We start from the raw sequence: 21,627 nt of genomic DNA on the forward strand, positions 1-21,627 counted from the left end.
CTTCGCCTGCTCTCATGTTGGGCCCACTCGTAGAAGGATCCACGGAGCAGGGCCACACCAGGGTCATGGCATTTCAGCACCTGAGCTTCACATTGAATGGCGCCTCCACCAAGATGCAGAGTCCCTTTCCTCAGCGGGAGGAATACCATTGCCAACAGATGGGACACTGTTAGCATGGCCAATGCATCTGGGAAGGAAGCCAGACACAACCACACTGAACCCTCGAAAGGGACCAGGCTGGTGGATGAATTAAAAGCTGCTCTCTCTGGCACTGATGGGTACATGTGGTTACAGAACAAAGTTTGCATCCATGTTTCTTGAATGTCAACAATAATAATCAGAAGAAAGGATGCCATCCACGCTGAAGTCCTCACTCACCAAATGGGAATTGCACAGCTGCCTTCCCTCTGCCTGAGCACGTGGGGCGTTTACTTGGTGGCAGTGCCCAGATGAGGGCAGGGCAGCAGCCCCTGCTGTGGGCATCCTGGTCAGCCAGTGATGACCGAGGCGCTTGGGTCCAGAGGGAAGAGAATGCACCTGCGGTCTCACGTTGCCCTTCTCACCTTGAAGTCACCTCTTATGCCCACAGGTGCCCAGGCCAGAGGGGCAGGCTTTAACTGTCCATTTTCCCGGCATTACAAAGTCTTTCTTCCCTCCAGCCTGGTAGCTTGGCCTTGATGGCCGATGGAGTCCGAAGGAAAGAGATGGGCTTAACCACAAGAGGAAGCCACGGTTGGAGATCATTCAAATGTGCACCCATTAGGGACCGTGCAATGGAATGCTCGTGCTTTATGGATTCATAGTTTTACACTTCTCTTCTGGAATAATTCACCCATACTTTTTTTCTGGCAGCTTCTTAGAATCTTTTCAAGAACAGTGTGAATGACTGTGGTTCTAAACTGGCTTTTACCAGTGCACACTTGACAAGACTGAAATCACCCACTGTCCTTGGAAACTAACAGAGCATAATTGTTCCATGTGAAGAGTCTCCGTCAGTGCCATGCTTTGCCCACGTTGTCCCCTCCTGGAATGTTCTCATCGGGCGTAAGCTGTTGCCTCCCCCGGTTCCTGAGCACTCTCTGTGGTATGACCTGCAAACACCTGTGCCCTTGTCAGCTGCCAGTTTATCTGGTCTCCACCATGTCACCAGCTCCATGAGATTGAGTCTTTGCCCCCACCCCCGTATCCAGCGTGGAGCACACAGCTGGGCACACAGAAGGGGCCTGATAAATGCTGCTTAGTGAATGAGGAAAGGACATGGCACCTGTTCTCACTGGACCCATCTTTACCCACAGTATTTGTTTCTTGATTTTCCCCTGGATTCCTGATAGCAACATAGGTGCTTTTCATTGTTCTTATAACTCTCCTCTCAAGATTTTAAAAGTGTCTGAGAAGCATGCATTGAATTATGTAATCGTGGTAGAAGCACACATGAAAGTGTGTAAGTACAGGTGAAAACGAGAAACCAATCGTCTGCTTACCCTTGGTGATGATTGTTAATATATTTGAACTTCTTAAGTAAGACGGGCCTAGTCCTAAAGTCACGTCAGTCCAATGATCTTGTGCTGGTTGTAGGCTGAGCCTGGAGGCAGGAGAGAAGAGGGTCAGGGGTGCACATTCTGGGCCAGAACCCCAGGGTTTCAGCCCACATGCTGCCACCTGCTGTCAGGGGGGACACGGGCAAGACGCTTCACCTCTGTGATGCGGTTCGTTGTCTATTAAATAACTCTACCTTGTGGGACTATTGCACAGTTCTGTCAGCTGTGTCTGTGATTATTATTACAAAATAAAGAGGAAGAAAGCATGGTCTGAGAAGCTGCAGTGGAATGGAAAAGAGTATTTTGGTGATAGAAATCAGTGCCAGTGTGATGTGGGCACTGCCTGTAACAGGTGCACGTTGCATGGACATCTGGTTCAACCTTGCAGTTGAATAAAGACAATCTTGAGCATAATTTAACCAATTTTGGTTTAAAAGGCAGGGATGGCATTTCAAGTAGAGAGAACAGAATGAGGGAAAACATAGGTTTTTAAAGAGCAGCATGCATACACATTTACTCTTCCTGGGTCTGTCCCTCATGGCAGTTTATGGCACCAAAAAAAAAAAAAAAAATCAGGGAAAGTCACGTTTAACTGAAGTTTTGGCTGTACTCTTGATGTAGATGTGCTCTTAGGTGAAGACCTGCTTCAGCTGCCATAGCTTCTGGTGTTGAGAATAACACCTGGTAGGCTTCCAGGGACATTACAGCCCATGACATTCTGACTTCATGTCCTTACGTGCCTCCCAGCATTTCATGGTGCTCTAGGTGTGTGTTCAGTGTGTGCCCAGGGATACCTCTTAACCTGTTTATTAAATACCAAAGATGAAATTAGTTATGAACTAGGAAAACACAAACAAGTGAAATGGACCCAAACACAAACCCAAATATCAAATGTAATAGGATCTAGAATCCAATATTTCTTTAAATAAAACCAATGGAGTCTATGTTAACATCTGCATTTTTAAAGAGAGAGAATCGTGAAAATATCCAGAACATGAAATTTTCCCATTTTGTTAGTTAACATTTGATCTCTGGAACATATTCCTATAGGAATTTATATATATGTGTTAATATTTAGGTACTAATAAGCTTGTTATCACTTTAAAAATAAATATTGTTTAGCAGGAAGTAAATGCAGTACTTTCTCGTCTTTGAAGTGGTTTTAAAGCAATGCAAAGCCTGTTAAAGTGTGTAGTTTGTTACTGGATTTCATGATACTGGTGATCAAATCACATTTCTTTAAATAGCATAGTACATGTCATAGGGTAACATAAGCCTGGAACTTAATCCTGAGCATCTAAAATAATGCTTAGAAAGACTATGTCCTGTGCAAACCCTGGAGTCGCATATAAATGTGAGGGAGCTGTTGCTGCGGTAGGCGGTGGGGTTTAATTTTTGTCATGGACTAGACCTGCTCTGCAGACTGTTTGCACTAATGCATAGGAGAGAAAAAGAGGGATTCAGGTGGCCACCCCTCTGAAGATTGGAGCTGAGTAGTGTGCAGGAAGGTGTTATATAATTTAAGAAAGCCCCACTGAGCCAACGCAGATGCTAAAATAATTCATTTTTATAACTCAACGATACACACTCTTCCTATCAAGATTGTCCTCTGTCAGAATAAAGAAAAAAGCAAACCAAGGCACTTAGAACTTGGAGGGTCTTTTTGTGGTAGGAGCTCCTTGTACAAATACGCTGCTGCCCCAGATGTTGATTTATGTAGATATTGAATACACAAGTGTAAAAAACGGAGTCCCAAAACAATATTTGTTTTTACATGAATAATTCACTCATTTTCCCTGCATGAGTTTTTCTTATCTAAAGCACTGGCCTTTCAGATTAAATAAATTTAATGTTTCAAAAGAATATGGACATGAATATTCATAAGGACCGAAACAGTGAATATAAATAAAAGCCCTTTTATATAACACTTTATTTTTTTTTTTTATGAATACCTTACCTTTTTTTTTTTTTTTGCACTTCTAAGATGGTCTTATTCAAAGTGATTTTCCAGGACACCATTTCCTCTGCAAAGCCTACCTGTTATTGAGGTAGTGATCACTTCTTTTCTTATTGTTTCATGCAGCAATATTTTTCTTTCCATAACAGAAAGAAGGTCATGCTTGCTTATGGCACAGCCCCGTAGCCACAGATTCAGCCTAGCGTGGTGCCAAGTACTCATAAAGTGTTTGCCCAACAGCTGGAGAAATGCCAAAAAATAAAGTATATATAAAAAAAAGATATTATGGACCTTGAAAACTGTACAGCTAGTTTATATATATAAAGCATGCAGACTATTTTTGGTGTTTTTATATATAGGCCAGTGATGTAAAAGTTAAAAACTCTGATACATACAAAATGTATATTATTATATGCTGAATGTATAGGCAGCAAAGATCTCCTGATCCCAGTTCCTTAAGGGTAGGATGAAACAGCTGGCATTTGAACAGAAAAAGAAAGATAAATGAAAATGAGGGCCACAGTTATCATTGCCCAGTCAACTGGTTTAACAAAATCCAGGGCACTGTGATATTTGATTGATTAATTGTTTTAATGGTATTGTCAGGCTGTTCTTATTGAAGTAATTCCTGAGATTACTGAGAATAACACTAGCTACCCAAGGGCTGTGACTGTTTAATTTTCTTTGAACATATGGGCTCAGACTAAATCCTTGATTTAATGGCAGTGTATTGTATGATTTAAATCTGAACATTAATGGAAGTGAAGTTAGAATAATTGTAATAGAAAAGGTTCTATTTGTGACATATTGTGACTGGCTGTCTCATGCCCACGTTCCAAGGTGAGGGATGGGGAGTTCTGCACAGAAAGGAGCGGCTTGTGCCCCTCTGGTGCACATAGAAAGGGGACTAAGGAGAGATGGAAACCGTAGCAGAGTCACTTTTGTATTAATAAAAATCTAAGTTCATAAGTAGAAAGTTATTTACTGCCTTCTGAACAAAATGTCTAAAAATCGTCAAAGAGCACATTATTTTCTCCTAATCATGTAACTAGAAAAAATAAGACATAGACACTTTAGTGGAAACATTATTTTGCCTGAATGCTTTCAAATGAACTTACTCTTTTCTTTCTTCACATTTGATGAGAAAAATAATTCTAAGGGAAAGGACCTCCTGGTGTTGGAGCAAGGCGTTTTGGGTAGGGCAGATGGATTTTTCAAGGCTCCTTTTGTTTTGAATAACATGAATACCCCACTTACTGAATGGGCTTCCCTCGTGCTCTCCATTAACCTTCAGGGATTATGTAGGAATAACATTCTCACTTCAGCAAAAATCATGGTTTATTCTTATGTTGCTTTATGGCTTTGGGTGAAATACTTAACCCCCCAACACCTTGTTTTTCCCAGTTGTAAAGTAAAAATAAATACTTATCAATAAATGCTGCTTATAAGATATTTTGAGATAGACAAAATACTAATTTTAGGCTGGACGATGTTCTTTCTATATATTGAGAGACATTTCTGGGAATGTTCTACTTTTTCTCAGTTCTGTTGTTTCTAAAGATTTTTAGAAACATGCAATTTAAAGAGCTTGTGAAGCCTGGACATTTTTGGTAAATGGCTGTCTTAGAAGCCTTGCTTACCAATGATTTTTTGCGATGGATTAACATTTTGCCCAAGTCCTATAACAATTCTTTGCCAGTCCCAATGACAACTACCTACTTTTTCATTTGCATGACAGTAGTGCCTTATTTCTGACAACAATGAATATATTAGTTAGGTTTATGCTCTGATAATGCTGAATAATGAACAACCCTCAAATCTCAGCCGCTATAGCAACTATAATTTATTTCATAGTTCATACTCACTAGTGTTCTGGTTGGCAGAATTTATCTGATGTCTGCTAGCCCCTCCTGGGCTCAGAAGGGAGGATGGGCTCCAGACTTTTGGGGTGCAGATCTGCTCTATGTCTCTTTAATCCAGAACCCAGTTGAAGAGATGTGACTTCCCAGACCCAGAATTTCTCGTTGTGATGACTCAGACTCTAAGAGGGCTGGAAGAAACACGAATTGAAGCTTCTTAAAGTCTCAGTTCTGAACTGGCAGCTGTCTCTGCTGCCCAATTCCATTACACAAAGTAGGTAACATGGCCAGGTCCAAAGTCAGCAGGGTAGGAAGTGTGCTCCATCTGCTGGGCTCCGTGCAAGGGCAAGGAGAGAAGAAAGAATGGTGGACAGATAATATATTCCAGCACAGCCTCTACATTAGGAAACTGAGGAAAGTTCAAGGAAGATGCCATCGTGTCCTCATTTTTATGTTGGCCAAGACAGTCAAGTCTGAACAGGTACTGTGGGAAATAGTATAATCGTGTCACTATATACTATCATTCCAGGCATAAGGAGCACAGTTAAGCACTTCAACAATGAAGATGGGGGTGACAGCCCATATTCAGACACGAGACGGTAGTTTGTTAATTACTGGTAGAAAGCTTACAGGTTCTAAGTAAACAAATCAGGCTTCCAGAGAGATCCTGCAGTCATAATGTTTGTGTCAGAGGAAAAAAAGAGGTACGGGAAATAAATCGACAAGTTTGGAGGGAAATAGCCCTTCATTTTAAGAGACTTTAAGTGTCTTCAGAACAGAGATCTTGTGTTTTCTATGGTAGCTAATAAAATGCCTTGTCTATTGTAGAGTTAAAATAAACACTGGTGAATAAATGAATGTGTGAGTGGTGAATGAAGGGGGAAGATGGCATATATAGGTAGATGAGTTTCCAGAGCCAAGCAAGGAGTTGGGAGTAAGAGAAGGAAAGGGGGAGAGGTGTGGCCAGAAACCCCAGCAGTCCCACCTGCCCGGAGCAGAGGCTGAGGGTGCAGAGCACAGCAGAGCTGGGCAAGACAGCCAGCTGCCTTTATTTCCCTGGTAGATCAGGTTTTTTCTTTCATATCCTATGACTCTCTTTTTCCAAGCTCTTTAGAATTGATGACATACCTCCTACCTATTTTAAATGAAAAAAGGCAGAGCAAAAGTTATTGTTTTGCCTCCAGTTCCATCATCAATCTCTCTCACTCTGAGTAACATTTCCAAAGAGGAATGAAAGCTACCCGGTGATTCACGATCTCATCACGACTGTTTCGGAGCCCAGGCTTTCCATCAAAGAACATAATATGTGCTCTTCTGCTTAATAATATAACATCTAAAGAAATGTTTTCACATGGTACAAAGATAGAGTTGAATATTCAGAAAGTATTCTTAGCCTAAGATAGCTGTATAGGAAACATAACATCTTTTCTATCATCCAGTCAGTACCACGTTCCTGAGTTTTTAATCTGGAATTATGATCATAAAAGGCTTTTTAAATAGTGTACAGTTAATTTATAAGAATTTCTAAATGTGGTTTTCACAGTAAGAAGGTTCTACTTAAAATAACCCGATATTTAATGTGAATAAGAGAGACTATTTGGCGACTCCAATGGACAATTCAGTTGCCTCTTCTGAAACATGAGCTCTCTGTCAGTGAAATAAAAGCAACAGAATGGGGTGGTGATTGCACAGAGGATGGTATGGGGGAGGCCCAGAGATCACATATCATCCTAATTGTTGGTGTTTTTGTTTTCTTGTTTATTAAGTAGAAATGAAATTAAAAAGAAATGCTATTTTAAAGAAAATTGTCTTTATTCTAAAATAAAATCGGTTTGGAGGCATCAAGAAATAGAAACTAGTAACCAAGTCAAAAGATGCATAATTATCCTTCATAGTTCACTGATTCTTTGATTTAGTCAACGTTTATTGAGCACCAGACTTTGAATAGAGCTGCACAGTAGAGCTGAATGCATTATCCTTGTCCTAGCCAGCTTATTGGAAACTCCCCTGCAGAGACTGTCACCATGGCAAGGGTAACACTGACCACTGAGCCCACTGACAGCCCTCCAGAGCAGTGCGGATCGCGGACACTGCAATTGGGAAACAGGGTTAGACTAGAGTCCCCTGCATTGAACTTGGGCAAGCCCAAGAGGGTGTGTTTCTGGTGAGGTTGGTGTTCAGGCCCAAGGACCATGCTTGGTGTAGCAGAGATCTTGAGCTCCATGCAGTGACTGACAATGCTGGGTCATTACTGCTGCATGGAGTAATGGAAGTGCTGAGGTTTGTACCTCCACACTCTGAGTGAACTGGGGAGGAAGCGGTGGATGGTGTGTACATCTGGGTAAAAGTCATCGGACACTCACAGGTTCACAAACATACAGAGCATGCTGTTGACACAGAGAAGCTGGTTTAATCTCCATTACTTGTTCTAAAGTGGTTTTAATTACATAGAGTATGTGTGGGTCTTTTAATGAAGCATATGCAGTTATGATGCTCTGCTGTTCTCGGTTATTTGGGTAATTACGAGAGGTTAAGATGAGCAGGGATAAAAATGACCACCACCCAGGTGCCATCATGTGGCGGTAGGGAATTAACACATGTCTGTGTAGCCAAGCTCAGGCCCCTGGAGTTACGCACCACTGAGAACATGCCTCCCTGGGCTTTTCTGCTCATAACTTCCATGTGTAATTGCACCTGAAATGTTTCCTTTCTTCCTTCCTTGAGTTAGTATTTGTTGAGGTTTTTAAGGCCCTGGGTACTGTCCTCAGATGCAGGGAGCTGTTCAGACAGTGCCCTTGTTCTCATACAGTCTACATATGTATGGGAGATGACAGGAAAGAAAAAAATATAAAAATAAGCATCCTAATTCCAACAATGATATAAAGAATGTAAAGTGGGTGATAAGCTGGATAATGAATGGGAGAACATCTTAGATGGGAAGATCAGTGGCATTATCTCTGGGGAGGTGACATTTGAGTCTCGTGGCCCCAGTGAGGAGCAGCAGCCAGCCAAGGAAAGATCCCAGGAGGACGCTTTGGGGTGGAGAGAACCAATGCAAAGGCTGGAACAGCAAGGAGTCCGGGATGGAGGGATTGTGAACATGGAGGTGATGGATGTTGGTAGGATATGAGATTGGAGGTGTCGGCCAGGACCAGGTCTTGAGGGACCCTTATTGGCATGGTGAGGACTTTGACTTTCTTCTAAGGGTTATAGAGAGCCATTGGAGGGAGGTATTGTGATTACATTTAACTTTTAACATTAGAACTTTGATTTCTTTGTGGAAAATTCACTCTGGGGATGCTATAGGGATGTAGCTGTCAGGATGCTGCTGCAGGAATTCAGAGGTGACCATGTGATTTAGGGAGGGAATAGATGGGCTCAGGGTGTCCTTTAGGGATGGAGAAAATGAGGAAAAGGAAATTATTGAGGCTAGGTCCTCTGTTTGGGGACTAGAAGTTTCTTTACATGAGATGAGGAAGAGTACGAGAAGGGCAGGGGTTTGTTGGCGTTTGGGGATTAAAATACCCCTGGTGAAAGTGGCATCCCCACACTCTAGGTCTGTTTTGCAAATCCACAGTCTCTGTTTAATGTATACCTGGAAATGATGTTAAGAACAATTTGGCTATGAGATCTGTGTGATCTGCTGTGGCATTATGAGCATGGAAATGGGGATTAGATCTCAGAACTGAGCCAGTGGAGTTCCACCTGCAGCCCCATGTGAGGTTCTTTGAAACCCAAAGCATCCAGAGTGCTTGAAAAGAGAATGGAACCTGAGAAAGCTCTAGAAGCATCTGGAAGCATCCAGACCTGAACTGTTGCAGAATCCTGCCTGCGTCTGAGATTCTAGACCTCCTCTGTGGAGGAGCTGTCTGGCTGGAGACACAGTAAATCCTTTCCCTTGATTCTATTCCTGTGGGTCAGCCTTGGTCTTTGACCTGGGAGGAGGTGGCATCTCAACTGAACCAGAGCTGGGTTTGATGGAATTTCAGTGGGGGCGACTACATGGATTCACTCAAGTCTGTGAACACACACACATACAGACCTGGGGAAAGAGAGAGGAGGAAGGGAAGGAAGTTAAACTTGAGAAAGAGGACAACCATAGAGATGCTCACAGAGGCCTTAACACATGGACGGTTCAGCACTAAATGTGGGCATGACTGATATTCCCCTAGTTAAACCAAAGAAAAGACTCCTTTACACAGTTTGTGATATTTATGTACAAAAATGTGTCAGTAACTCAAAGGAATCCTCATGTGAAGTGTGATCAAGGAGCGAGATAAGAAAACAATAATATGGATGAAAAGGTATATATTGCTTTGCAGATTTTGTTTTCAGAAAAGTTAAAGCACATCTCCATGATACAGCTTTCTAGTTATGTTTCCAGAAATTTTAAAAAATGCTCCTAATTGGTATAAATATGGAATAAAACTATGGTATAAATAGTCTCAAAGTCATCAGTTCTTTAAGATGTAGTTGACATCCAATGAGAAGATTTTTACTTTGAATTTAGAATTTACCATCCAGAATTAGATTAGATTAATTAGACATTAATAGATTATGTTTTTATTAGATTAATTAAACCAATTAAATTCATATATTCAAGAATTCCATCTTTTCCTTGGGCAATTTTTACTAATTTTGGCATTTCTAGTTATATTCTGCAACAACAAGATTCAATGTTATAAGAACCATACACCAATGGTATAGTTGGGAAGGAATAATTCCTACAGTTTTTGTAAAATCTGTGTCTTTGAAAATTAAGCTACTACTTTAAATACTATGGTATTTCTAATTTCTCAGGTTTGATGGAGAGTAAAATGATTTGAGTAGCTCCACTTCTGGTTATAAAATACTTACATTATGCTCACTGAGATGTTATTTCCTTTAGCATTATTAGCATAAAAAATAGAAAATATTTCTCTGATGGTGTGCTTCTCCACAGAGCCGTGTGATTTACATAACTAATGCTGATTATCTTGCTGATTATGTGTGTTTATGTATTCTAGAAGAGGATGGACTAAACAGGCAAAGCTTCATGAGGATATTAGAGTTGAGGCATCATTTGAAAGAAAAAAAACCCCAGAAAATTCATATTTTAAGTTATTATTGGCCTGTGCAGGAACTTTTTTGCTTGTGTTTGAACTCTGAAAGAAATATTGAGTCAAACGCTGAGAATCCACAGGCTTCGCACCCCAGGCCTGAGACGGAAGAGGGGCGTGGTGGATCTGCGTAGAGTCAGGACAGGGGACAGGGTGCGTCTCTGTGCCAGTTCCGCCTTTGCTTAAGGCGGACCTCACCTCTTCTCCATTATCGTAGTGATTTTCTCAAAAAAGTAAAATACGTACTTTTTCATTTTTGATCCAGTGATTCTAGATTCATAGATTGTAAGTAACCTTGATACTGTGGACATTTGCTTTTAGTCCCTGACGTGGGAATAGAGCATGGATCTAAAGTCGGTGGAAAGCATCTCAGATCTAAATTCTGGTCTGATTACAGTGTAGACGTGATTGGTGTGGTTTTCATCTGGTTTGATTACAGCACAGACTTGATTGGCTGAATTGTGCCCCCCAAAAAAGATATGTTGAAGTGCTAACTCCTGGTATCTGTGAATGTGACCTTATTTGGAAACAGGGACTTTGCAGATGTCGTCAAGTTGAGACGAAGTCATATTGGATTTAGGGTGGGTCCTAAAACTAATAGCTGGTGTCTTCATAACAAGCGGGGAATTTGGACCGAGGTACCCAGAGAAGACAATGCCATGTGAAGACATGGACACACAGGGACGAGGCCATGGGAAGATGGAGGCAGAGTTTGGGGTGATGCAGCTACAAGCCAGAGAGTGCTCAGGGTTGCTGGAAGTTACCAGAACCTGCTGTGGATCCAAGAGTGAGCATCAGTGAGGAAACACTGCAGTAATGATGGCACACCCATTGCTACGGAACATTTGCAATTAGTGAAACATAAATCATATATTCACATCTATAGACCTGGTGCTTTGTCTCAAGGTGGGATGCAGATCTTTGTGAAGACCATGACTGGCAAGGCCATCACCCTTGAGGTCGAGCTCAGTGACACCATTGAGAATGTTAAGGCAGAGATCCAAGACGAGGAAGGCATCCCTCCTGATCAGCGGAGACTGATCTTTGCCAAGAAGTAGCTGGAAGATGGGCTACTTCTTGTTGCAGTCCCAAAAAATAAAAATAAAAAAAATATAGTATACATTTTTGTATAGTTAAATGAAAAATGTATAGTTAGATGGAAAATGCAAACTGCAGAGTATTGTATATAAAAGCATCCAATTTTTGTAAACATAACATCAACAAAATCTTCCTTGAGATTGTGTGTGTGTGTGTATGTGACCTCGGTATCAATAAGGACCAGCTAAGCTGCGCTTAGGAACTCAGGGCCTTCACATCACAAAGGTTTGTCAGGTCCGTGGGGGTTGCTTTTAAGGGACTCTGCTGCCCACGTGGGGATCCAGGCTGGGAGAAGCTTCATCTCTGTTTCCGTGATTGCCAGGTAGGGAAGAAGACATGACAAATTGTGCTCTAGCTTTTAAAGTTTCCACCCAGAAAAGATACACATCACTTCAGCTCACCCTTCATTTGTCAAAGCCTCACCTAAATGAAAAGAAAGTGGCCAGGTGCAATTGTACCATGTGCCCAGAAGGAGGAGAGCTAGATATCTGATAAAGCGTCATAATGGTCACCCAAAGCGTGGAGCAGGTGCAAAGGAGGAAGGGTACAGGCGGTTTCCCTTGCTGGCGGGCGGGGAGAGAGGGAGAGAGCACAGAAGCACATACCTAACACACAGAAAGACCCCAGGGCAGCTCAGTGAAGTCAGGTGAGAGAGCAGCAGACAGACAGAGGCAATCTCTGGAGACTGGAGTCCTGAAGGGAGAAGACACTGTTGTGTGGGTGTGGACGGGAGGAAAAAATTTTCACAACTGACTCTCGAGGTTTTGCACCTGGGTTATTGCAGCTGGCCCCATCAGGGGCAGAAGCACGCTATCCTGCAGGAGGAACAGGCTGAAGAAAGGAAAGGACAAGCTCTTAGTTGGTTTGAAACTTGCGGAGCTTGGGGTTAAGATAGCAGGTGCGCGGGAAGAAATGGGTGTCTCACAAAAGGCAACTGCAGGACTGGAGTGGAGAGGCACACCTGACACCGTTTTCTTTGGATAAGTGCTGCTGCTTCCACGCTGTGTTGACGCACTGTGTTGACGCGGGGTTTCTGGGCAGGGCCGCAGGAATCGGATGAAGGGCTCCTCTCTTCTCAGCCGGTGGACAAAGGTACAGCTAAGGGGAGTCTCAGCCCCAGAAATGTCCCTGTGGTATCATGGAAACCCAAGAGATGTTTTGGAGCTTTTTACCCACACATTCTTTAGATGTGCCAAATCCATTTTAGTTTTACATATGGCCCTATTGGATGTTGTATTGGAGAGCAGGCTCAAAAAAAATTAGAGCCCTCCAGAATTAACAAGAGTGGAGAACCGTCCCCCATGGGGTTGGAAGCTGCTGTTGGCCTTCCTTGCTCCCCAGACCACCTGCCGAACGCTGCTCAGGTACCACTAAGCTGGGCCCCTGAAACGCTGCCACCAAAACCTCGAACTTTATCTAATGTAATTTGTTTAATTGACCTTTGAAAATTCACTTTGCCATTTCAAAATGAATACTTAACAGGAGCTACTGTATTTGGAAAACTGAAGGTGTATTTACCATTCGGTTATTGTGGATAAACCTTCCACATGCTTCCATTCCAAAGCTCGAAAGGTTTGCACAAGTATGTATCAGTGGAAATAGGGTTAGAATTTTAAAGCTGCCCAAAATTAAACTATTCAAAAGTTATGATAATTTTAAAGAAATGCTAAAGATTTTTGCATTAGAAGAAAACTATGTAGCTGTAAAAGAGAGTTTCTCTTTTGTAACTGTCGATTCTGATACCTGAAAATATTGATTTCATACCTCTTGTAGGCTATGAGGTTTTTGCATAAATGCTATGTGTAGAAATAACAATATCTTAGTTGAAAATATTTCCTGTAAATTGGGTGGGTATTTGGGATTCCAAAGTAGATTTGTTTTCTCAATAGGCCGTGACTACACAATTGTTTTTCCCTTTCCTAAAGAAAACTTCCGGCAGCTCGGTGATTCTTGACCAGATCTTTTGGAAGACCTGGGAAGGGATTTGCACACTAAGCCCTCAGCAAGTACTGGTACTTGTTATTAGTGGCTATGAAATATGATTTTTGGGTCCAAGAACTCCCGTATATTCCCTCCGTGGGAGGATGGTGTGAGGAGGTGCCCAGCCTGCCCGTGTAGACCCCACTTACTCACAGTCCTTCCAGACATGCCTGGTTCTTCCCATGTGCACTTTGCATTTTGATACATAAACTGTCTAAGACAATTGTTTTTGCCTTGGTTTCGCATCCCATATATGGAACGTAACATGTGGAACGCACGACTCGCAAAATAATAATACTTTACTGAAAAAATCTTCAGTCTCTTATTTTTAAAGAGGTGAAAGAAAAAATATTTACCAGGAAAAAAATATTGCTATGGTAATCTGTTCACCCACAGTTTTTGGCCTCAAGGCCCTTATAAATATAGATTGAATGGGAGGAGCCGGGGGCCGGAAGCAGATGGTCTGTGCTGAATCTGGGCTGCCCGGGGAGGATTCCTGGTCACTTTTCCCACTCACAGTGGGTTTCTCCTTGGCTGTCGTTCTGAGACGGCTGCTCTTGCAAGAATGAGAGAAGATGGAATAGAGTCTGTCCACCCCCTCGTCTCCTCGCAGTGGGAGTTGCCCCTTCTCTCAGGACAGGCAGACTGTGAAGTGACGGCTGCGTGCACGCATGTCCCCTCCGCGGGGCTGTGAGGTCCCCGTGAGCAGGGCTTCTCCCCTGCACACTCCACCTCCACAACCCAGCGGCCTCCTTGGAGGAGCTTCACACGGGTTTGCTGAATGAATGGACGTTCAGGTTGCGGCACCCCGAGGAAAACGAAAGCTTTTCAGGCTCCAGCTTTATTTTTAGGCTGCGTCTCCCTAATCTCTCCTGTGCTCTTTTGTCTGTGACAGTTACACAGATACAGCTTATAAGACACCACCCTTGAATAGTGAGATGGTGACAGACGGTCCCTTTCAGGTTGTAATATGCGGTGCAGATTCCTGTGAACACCCAGGGGGAAAAGCCTGGTGTCCTCCCGGGCTCCCTTCCCTCTTTAAATCCGTCGGGAGCCGAGCCCATGGCTCACATTCTTCTCAGGAACTCGCATCCAGACTTGGTACCAGAACAGCTGGCATCCTCTCCCCACATCCGCATCCTTCCAGCTGTGCTGGGCTGCGGCGCCCCCTTCAGGTGGCTCAGGACACGCCGTGAGAGTGGGGCCGGCTCTTTCCCGGGCTTCCCTTTCAACAGCTGCAGCTGCGTGGGGTGAGGTAGCTGGCCAGGCACCACATCGCCTGTTTCCCTGACCTCAGGCGCCTTTCGCACCCAATTTATCACCTTTCCATCTTTGTTGATTGAAAAGGATCTGTTTTATTACCTACTAACCCATTTTCTTTTCCATTCCAAACCTTTAAGTGGTTTCATATTGATTGTTTTTATTGAGGTGAAATTCACATATGGTAAATTAGTCATTTTAAAGTGAAGAATTCAGTACATTCCCAATATTGTGCAACAACACCTCTACCTAGTTTCAGAGCATTTTTCATCATCTCAAAGGAAACTCTGTACCTATTAAGCAATTACTCTCTATTCCCTGCCCCATCCCCTCCCCCTATCCCCCTGGCAACCTCCAGTGTGTTTTCTGTCTATACGGAATTACTTATTCTGGATATTTTTTATAAATAGAATTATGTGATATGAGTTTTTGCCCAAGTTTTGTTCACTAGCATGATGATTTTGAGGTTCATCTATATTATAGTGTGTGTTAGTACCTTATTCCATTTTAAGGCCAGATAATATTCCATTGTATGGATATACCACATGCTGTTTATTCATTCATTCTGTGATGGAAACTTATGTTTCCACCTTTTGGCTGTTAAGAAAATGCTGTTAGGTGTTATGAACATGTGTGCACATTTATTTGTTTCTGTATCTATTTTCAATTATTTAGGGTATACCTAGCAGTAGAATTGCTGGCTCATATGGTTATTCTATATTTAACTTCTTGAGGAACTGCCAAACTATGTCCCATGTGTAAGCTGTTTTGTTTTGTTTTTTACATACCAGTGCTCTCTGCATCCACTCTCACTAACTCTCAGACAACACCTGTCCACCCTCCCTGGGGGTCCCTGCACAGTTTGGTAGATAACTTAAAGAATCCACGTTGTGCATTCTAAAGCACAGACACAAAACCCTACTACTTTAAGACCAGATTTGCATCCATACCCCATGGACTGCTCAGGTTAACCTAATGTCTGCAATGGTTTGGATGCCAAAACTGAAAGTCCCCAAATTTTGAAAACAAACTCTTTTTCTCCATCACAGTCATTAGTTCCTTCTTGTAATCCAGTGGATTTGTGTGAATATGCTGTCCTATTCTGTAATGATATTATTTCTTAAATGAGCATGTCTCATGTTTCTCATGCTGTTTTATGCAGCCTTTAATAGGAAGGAAAGAGGAAGCATGTAGGAACCAGAACATTCTGTGACTTTCAATCCTTTGCTTCCCCTCTGTAGGTATCATTCTTCCTCTTCATTATCTTCGTGGTGTACACCATGCTGCCCTTCAGCATGCGAGATGCCATCATCGCCAGCGTCCTCACCTCTGCTTCCCACACCATCGTGCTGAGTGCCTGCCTGTCTTCAACTCCGGAGGCGAAGGAGCACCTGGTCTGGCAGGTGGGTGCCCGTCTGCATTCTCAGGGGAGGCCTCTGCATCCGGCACCTGTTCAGGCTGTGTCTGTAGTCTGGTACCTGGAAGCTGCTTCCTCTGGGCTCCTTGGGGCTGACTCTGAGTGACACTAGGGGAAGCCAGCCCCACCAATGACTTCCATCGGTGAGATCCACACTCACTTAGCAATTACCGACAGTGAATCGAATGTGTTAGCAGGAAAGTTGGATATGACAACTCCATTTTTCTGATTTCTGAATGGTGGTATGATTTTGGTGATTAAAAGGTGTTCTTACTATACATTATAATTTAGCACTCTTATTTATAGAGTGAAATAACTTATACAATCAAATTAATAATTCTTTCCCACCTCTCTCTCTACCATGATATCCAAAACCCTCTCATTATGGAGGACATAAAAAATTCTCCATTTTTAAATCTTCTGGCCAATCCATGAGCATTATAAAAATAAAATAGTTCTTTAAAATGCTGCAAAAACAAATTTTGCCTTACTAGTAAATGGCATTTCAAAGAAGCCATTCTATTTAATTAGTTAAAAGCATTTTAAAAGCTATTTGATTTCCTATTATGTACATCCATAAACATGAGGGCCAGTGAATTGGAGTTATTCCTAACAGTCTCTAATTTTTTACCTATAAAAAATATATGTAATTTGCTCTATGGTGATCAATTGTGACTAATGCAGCCATGGTATAAAATACAGCAGGGATGAGAAAATTACGGTTGTGAATAGCACCATGCCATTGGAAAGGGGATTTAGACATGGGCCACCTAAGCTCTACTGGGTCTGAGAAACTCATTTTTCATTCACTTGACGTGATATTTCATTTGGAAACTTGAGCTGGAACTGGAGGCTTACCTTTGGGTCTGTAGTAGTCTCTCTTAGCTTGTAAGCTTTTTAGGGATCCCTTTTCTCAATATTCATCTCCTAGTGCTCATAGCATCACTTTCATTAAGAGTAGCCAGAAAGACCTGCATTCATTAAGCATCCATCGTCCTCACTGAGTGTAGAGTTGGTGTCCTCTGATTTCACACAGTGGGCTAGAGTTTCACCCTGGCTCATTCAGACACCACTAAGAAGCATCCACTCCCCAGAAGAGGAGGAAAGCCAAATTGTTCCTCTGTGCATTCCCTTGACACATACCAGGCACCAAAACTGCGTAAGACAAAGACAGCGGCTGGCCGGTATCTAATCAAGGGATAGAATGAAGGTGGAGTGTTTTATTTTTATTTTAAAATATTTAATTGAAAATAAAGATTGTATATATCCAAGGTATACAATGTTATGATTTGATATATGTACATATTGTGTAATGACTATCATGATCAAATTAACTAGCACATCCATCACCACTCATGCTGTAGTTAGACCTGCAGAACTTGTTTATCTTAGCGCTGAAAGTGTGTACCCTTTGACCAACATCTCCCCATTTCCTACGCTCCCTGGCTCCTGGCAACCACCATTCTATGCAAAAGAACAATGCAGCCGTGCCTGGGAAGACGCGGGAGAAATGGTCCTGTGAGCACATGCTCTGCCCCAGCCTTTGTTTCCTATTTCTGCATTTCAGAACCTTCCCTGAGAATATTTATGGGGCAATATTTATGGGGAGAATATTTATATTCTGCTTTCTCCTATAAATTCCACTCTTCCCCCTTCCCCCTTTATGTGAGCTGTTAAGCTCAATGTTGGGTAGTCACATACTTGTTTGCAGTGGGAGCAAGTGTGTAGTGTGCTCAGATGGTTTACATTCTGAAATAACCGCGGGAAGCCCTCCTCGCCTGGGCACCAGGACACTCAGACATTTCACGGCTCATAGCACCTTCGTGGTTTGGGGTGGCCTGGAACACATCTCTTGGACATTTTGTACCTATCTGTCCTGCCTTATAAATGAAATGTCTGTGGGTAGAGATATAATAGGAAAAAAAATCTGGAAATAAAGGATTTTAATGCCTGTCTATAAGAACCAAACAGGGTTAAAAAACAAAAACAAAAAGGAAAAAGGAAGTGCTTCACAAAGAACCTTTTGTATTTTAGGTCATCAAATACTGTATTGACTTGGGGTTTTTCAAAGCATTTTTATTTTCTTATATTAGTAAAAAAAAAATTGGGAAAGAATGTAACCTTATGTTTTTATTTACTCACTTTCTCCAATGAACAAAGAAAAATACTTCTTCTTGTCAGCAGACAGCCAGAGGTAGTATAATTCTGGAATAACAAAACGAATAAAAATGCTTTATTCCGTAATATTTCATATAAGAATAACATTGAAAGGAATGGAAGAACGTGAAGTTCATTTCTGATACCTTCAGAAATAATTTCTCCGGAGCTGGGAAAGATAGGACATGCCAACAGATTTAAAATGGAAAGTTTGTAGGTGAACTTCACAGTAATGAAAAGAAGAGCTTTCAGTGCCTTTGGCCACTGCTGGAAATGTAACCTAAAATACCACTGAGTTGAGATGGGAGGAAAACATTTTATTGAATTCTTCATATGCACCGTGTTTATGGATCAGAATGTTGTGAACGTGGCGGTTGTCTCGCTTGGTGCAATCGTGCAAAGCAGTGCTCTACAAAGGATGCTGGTCTGTCATAAAGAAGGAGGTTGCTCGCCCTGCCTTCTAAGCCACCAGAGGAGGAGTGTATTTTGTTTAACACAGATCCGTAGTAAGAATATTTTGTTTTATTTTATTTCTTTGAACATTGGCAATCTACTGATAGCATGTAGTGCTTATCTGTTAATCTAAATATTGACTGAAGATAATGTAGCCCCATTTTCCTTTCCTGCCGCATAGCAGAGTTGTTGTTTTCAGAGAATTCATTTTACCAGCATTTTCCTGGAAGTACAAAGCTTCCTCCTGCTGTGATATATCACCTAATTGAAGAAACTTAGTTAATAACTGCAAGTTATAGATGCTATTTCGTAACATATTTTAAACTTGAAGTATAGTCATTAATACATTTTGCAACTTTTATTTTGAAACAGTCACAGACTTACCAGTAAGTTGCAAATACGGTACAGAGAATTACCTTTTTCCTAAACCATTGGATGGTCAGTTGCCCATCTGATGTCCCATGACCGTGAATGCTTTAGTGCGTATTTCCTACAATGCCATTCTCCTGCATAACCACAGCACAAGTGTCATCACTGGGACAGTCACATTGCTCTCTGTTCCTGCCGTCTGATGCACAGACCCCATCCAGGTTCCTTCAGCTCCCCCAGTAATGCCCTTTATGGCAAAAGGCCCAGCCCAGAATCCTGGCATGGCGTGGTGCGAGGTGTCTCCGGTCTGCTTGGGTCTGGAACAGATCTTTAGTGCTGCTTTGGCCTCATGATCTTAACATTCTTGAAAGTTGCAGGCCCGTTACTTTGTAAAACGCCCTTCAACTTGGTCTGTCAGATGCTTCCTCGTGAATAGATTCAGGTTCTGTGTCTGTGACAGGAGTCACAGAGTGACGGTGAGCGTGTCCTCATGGAGCGCTGTCTGGGGGACGTGTCATTTCGCTTTGTCCCCTTACTTACTGTGTTCATTTGTACTCTGGCTGTATCCACCAGGATTTTCCACATTAAAATTACTGTTTTCCTCTTCAAAATCAATACATATTTTATGGAAAGTTACATTGAAATTAGGCACGTGCCTTGTATTTTTATCAAACTTTTGATTGATTGATTGATTTGCAGGTCTATGGCCTTGCATTTTCCTGTGTTATCCAGTAGGGTATAAGCCATTGCCATCACGGTGCACTTTCATGCCCACAGTGGCTCTGATTTTTCCAGTGGACACTGCTGCACGCTGGCCCCTGTGCCCTCCTGACCCAACCCCCTCATCCTCTGGGCACTTTCTTGCTTTTCTTGTTTCAAGCCCATCTAGTTCCACCCCACCCCAGCCCTAAAATCAGCCGTCTCTGAGGAACCCAGGTTCTTCTTAGGGAACAATGGCATTTAGAGGCAAGATCTGGCATCCGATGTTCCCGTCACCGTTGGGCTGTCAGTGCACCAGAGGGAGGCCCACGCACATTTACTCTGCATTTATTTTTATAGACACTTCTGTACTAACAACTCTGTCTTCATTTGGATATTTCCATCTCCAGCCACCACAGGTTTCATTCCAGTTCTCTCCATTGTCGGTTCCTTGACCCACAGTGAAAAAATTCAGCTCCACGATTCTTGCTATATTTCCTTACTGCACCAGCTTCCGTCTGTAGCCAGCCTCCTGTCTACTGCCTCCCTCCCCGGCAGATGGCTTCTCACTGGGCTTCTGCCCCGGTCCTCACGCCCAGCTTCCCCGCTGCACGTGTGTGCGCCTGCTGGGCTCGGGCTCTGTGGGACTGCCCCTCGCCTGGGTGTCCCCTCCTCTGCTCAGCTCTGTCCCCCTGGGCTTGACCTCTGCCGCTGTGGACACTCCTCACAGCTAGCTTTGTCACCCTTGGACAGATACAGCTTCCCCCGTCCTCTGCTGGCACACACGCCTCCTTGCTCGGGCTTGTCTGATGGCTTAAGGATTGAGTTATCTAGGACAGAAGGAGAAAGACAAGGGGAAAAGGGCAGAGGCCTTGAAGGGAAGGGGGGAGGAAAAGAAGAGAAGTTGGTTGAGGGGCAGGAAAATGCAGTTAGTTCGAAGGAATAGCACAGGAGGGAAAGCATAATTTACAGTAATTTATTGTATATTTCAAAATAGCTAGAAGAGAATTGTAATGTTCTTAACACCAAGAAAAGATAAATATTTGAGGTGATGGATATTCCAAGCACCCGGATGTGATCACTATACGTTATATACAGGTGTCAAATATCACATGCACCCCCAAAATGTGTACAGCTGTTATAGATCCATAAAAAAAGAAGAAGAAAAGAAAAAGAGGTGAAACAAGGAAGAGAAAGAGAACTAACAGATTTTTGAACACAGCGTTTATTAGTATTTGTGAAAGAAGAAATATTTTTCAGTTACTCTCTGATTTACTTTGTGCTGGTCTCTGCAAGTCTTTTTTTGTAATTCTTTTCTCTTGGGTATCCTAACTGGGTTTTGAAGTCAAGCTTTTTTAGAATCTGGGATTATGAAGAGATTTTGGAATTCTGAAATTCCTTAATAATGAAGAGAAGAAAATATTACATATCAAGAAACTTAAAGAAAAGAGGTTTTATATTGTCCATGTAAGAAGAATGTATCATTTCTGTGTGATACATTCAGTGTAAGCACCCAAATCCCTTAGTAACTCGTGATTCACTGGAAAATAAGAATTTTGCTTATATTGGCAGGATAACATACATTCGGAGGTTCCAGGAGAGCAGCAAGGAGTGTTCTTTGCTTATCATTTTATGAAGGCAAGGGGAAACTGAGGCTGGAAAACGGGAGAAGACACACCCCTGCCCCTCTCATGCTGTGTGGCTGCCCCCTGCCTGGGCCTGGGGAGGTGGCAGCTGTGCC

The 21,627-nt window shown here is 42.5% G+C and overlaps 1 protein-coding gene across 1 annotated transcript in view; it reads left to right on the forward strand.

The window, feature by feature from the left end:
• Positions 1-21,627, forward strand: part of ADCY2 (adenylate cyclase 2) — a 369,183-nt gene that overhangs the window by 91,624 nt on the left and 255,932 nt on the right. Inside the window, exon 3 of the mRNA XM_069492150.1 lies at positions 16,033-16,194. Within this exon, the coding sequence (XP_069348251.1) occupies positions 16,033-16,194 (162 nt within the window). The remainder of the gene's footprint in view (positions 1-16,032; positions 16,195-21,627) is intronic.

This window comes from Eulemur rufifrons, chromosome 17 (assembly GCF_041146395.1).
Source record: "Eulemur rufifrons isolate Redbay chromosome 17, OSU_ERuf_1, whole genome shotgun sequence".
NCBI classification, from domain to species: Eukaryota; Metazoa; Chordata; class Mammalia; order Primates; family Lemuridae; genus Eulemur; species Eulemur rufifrons.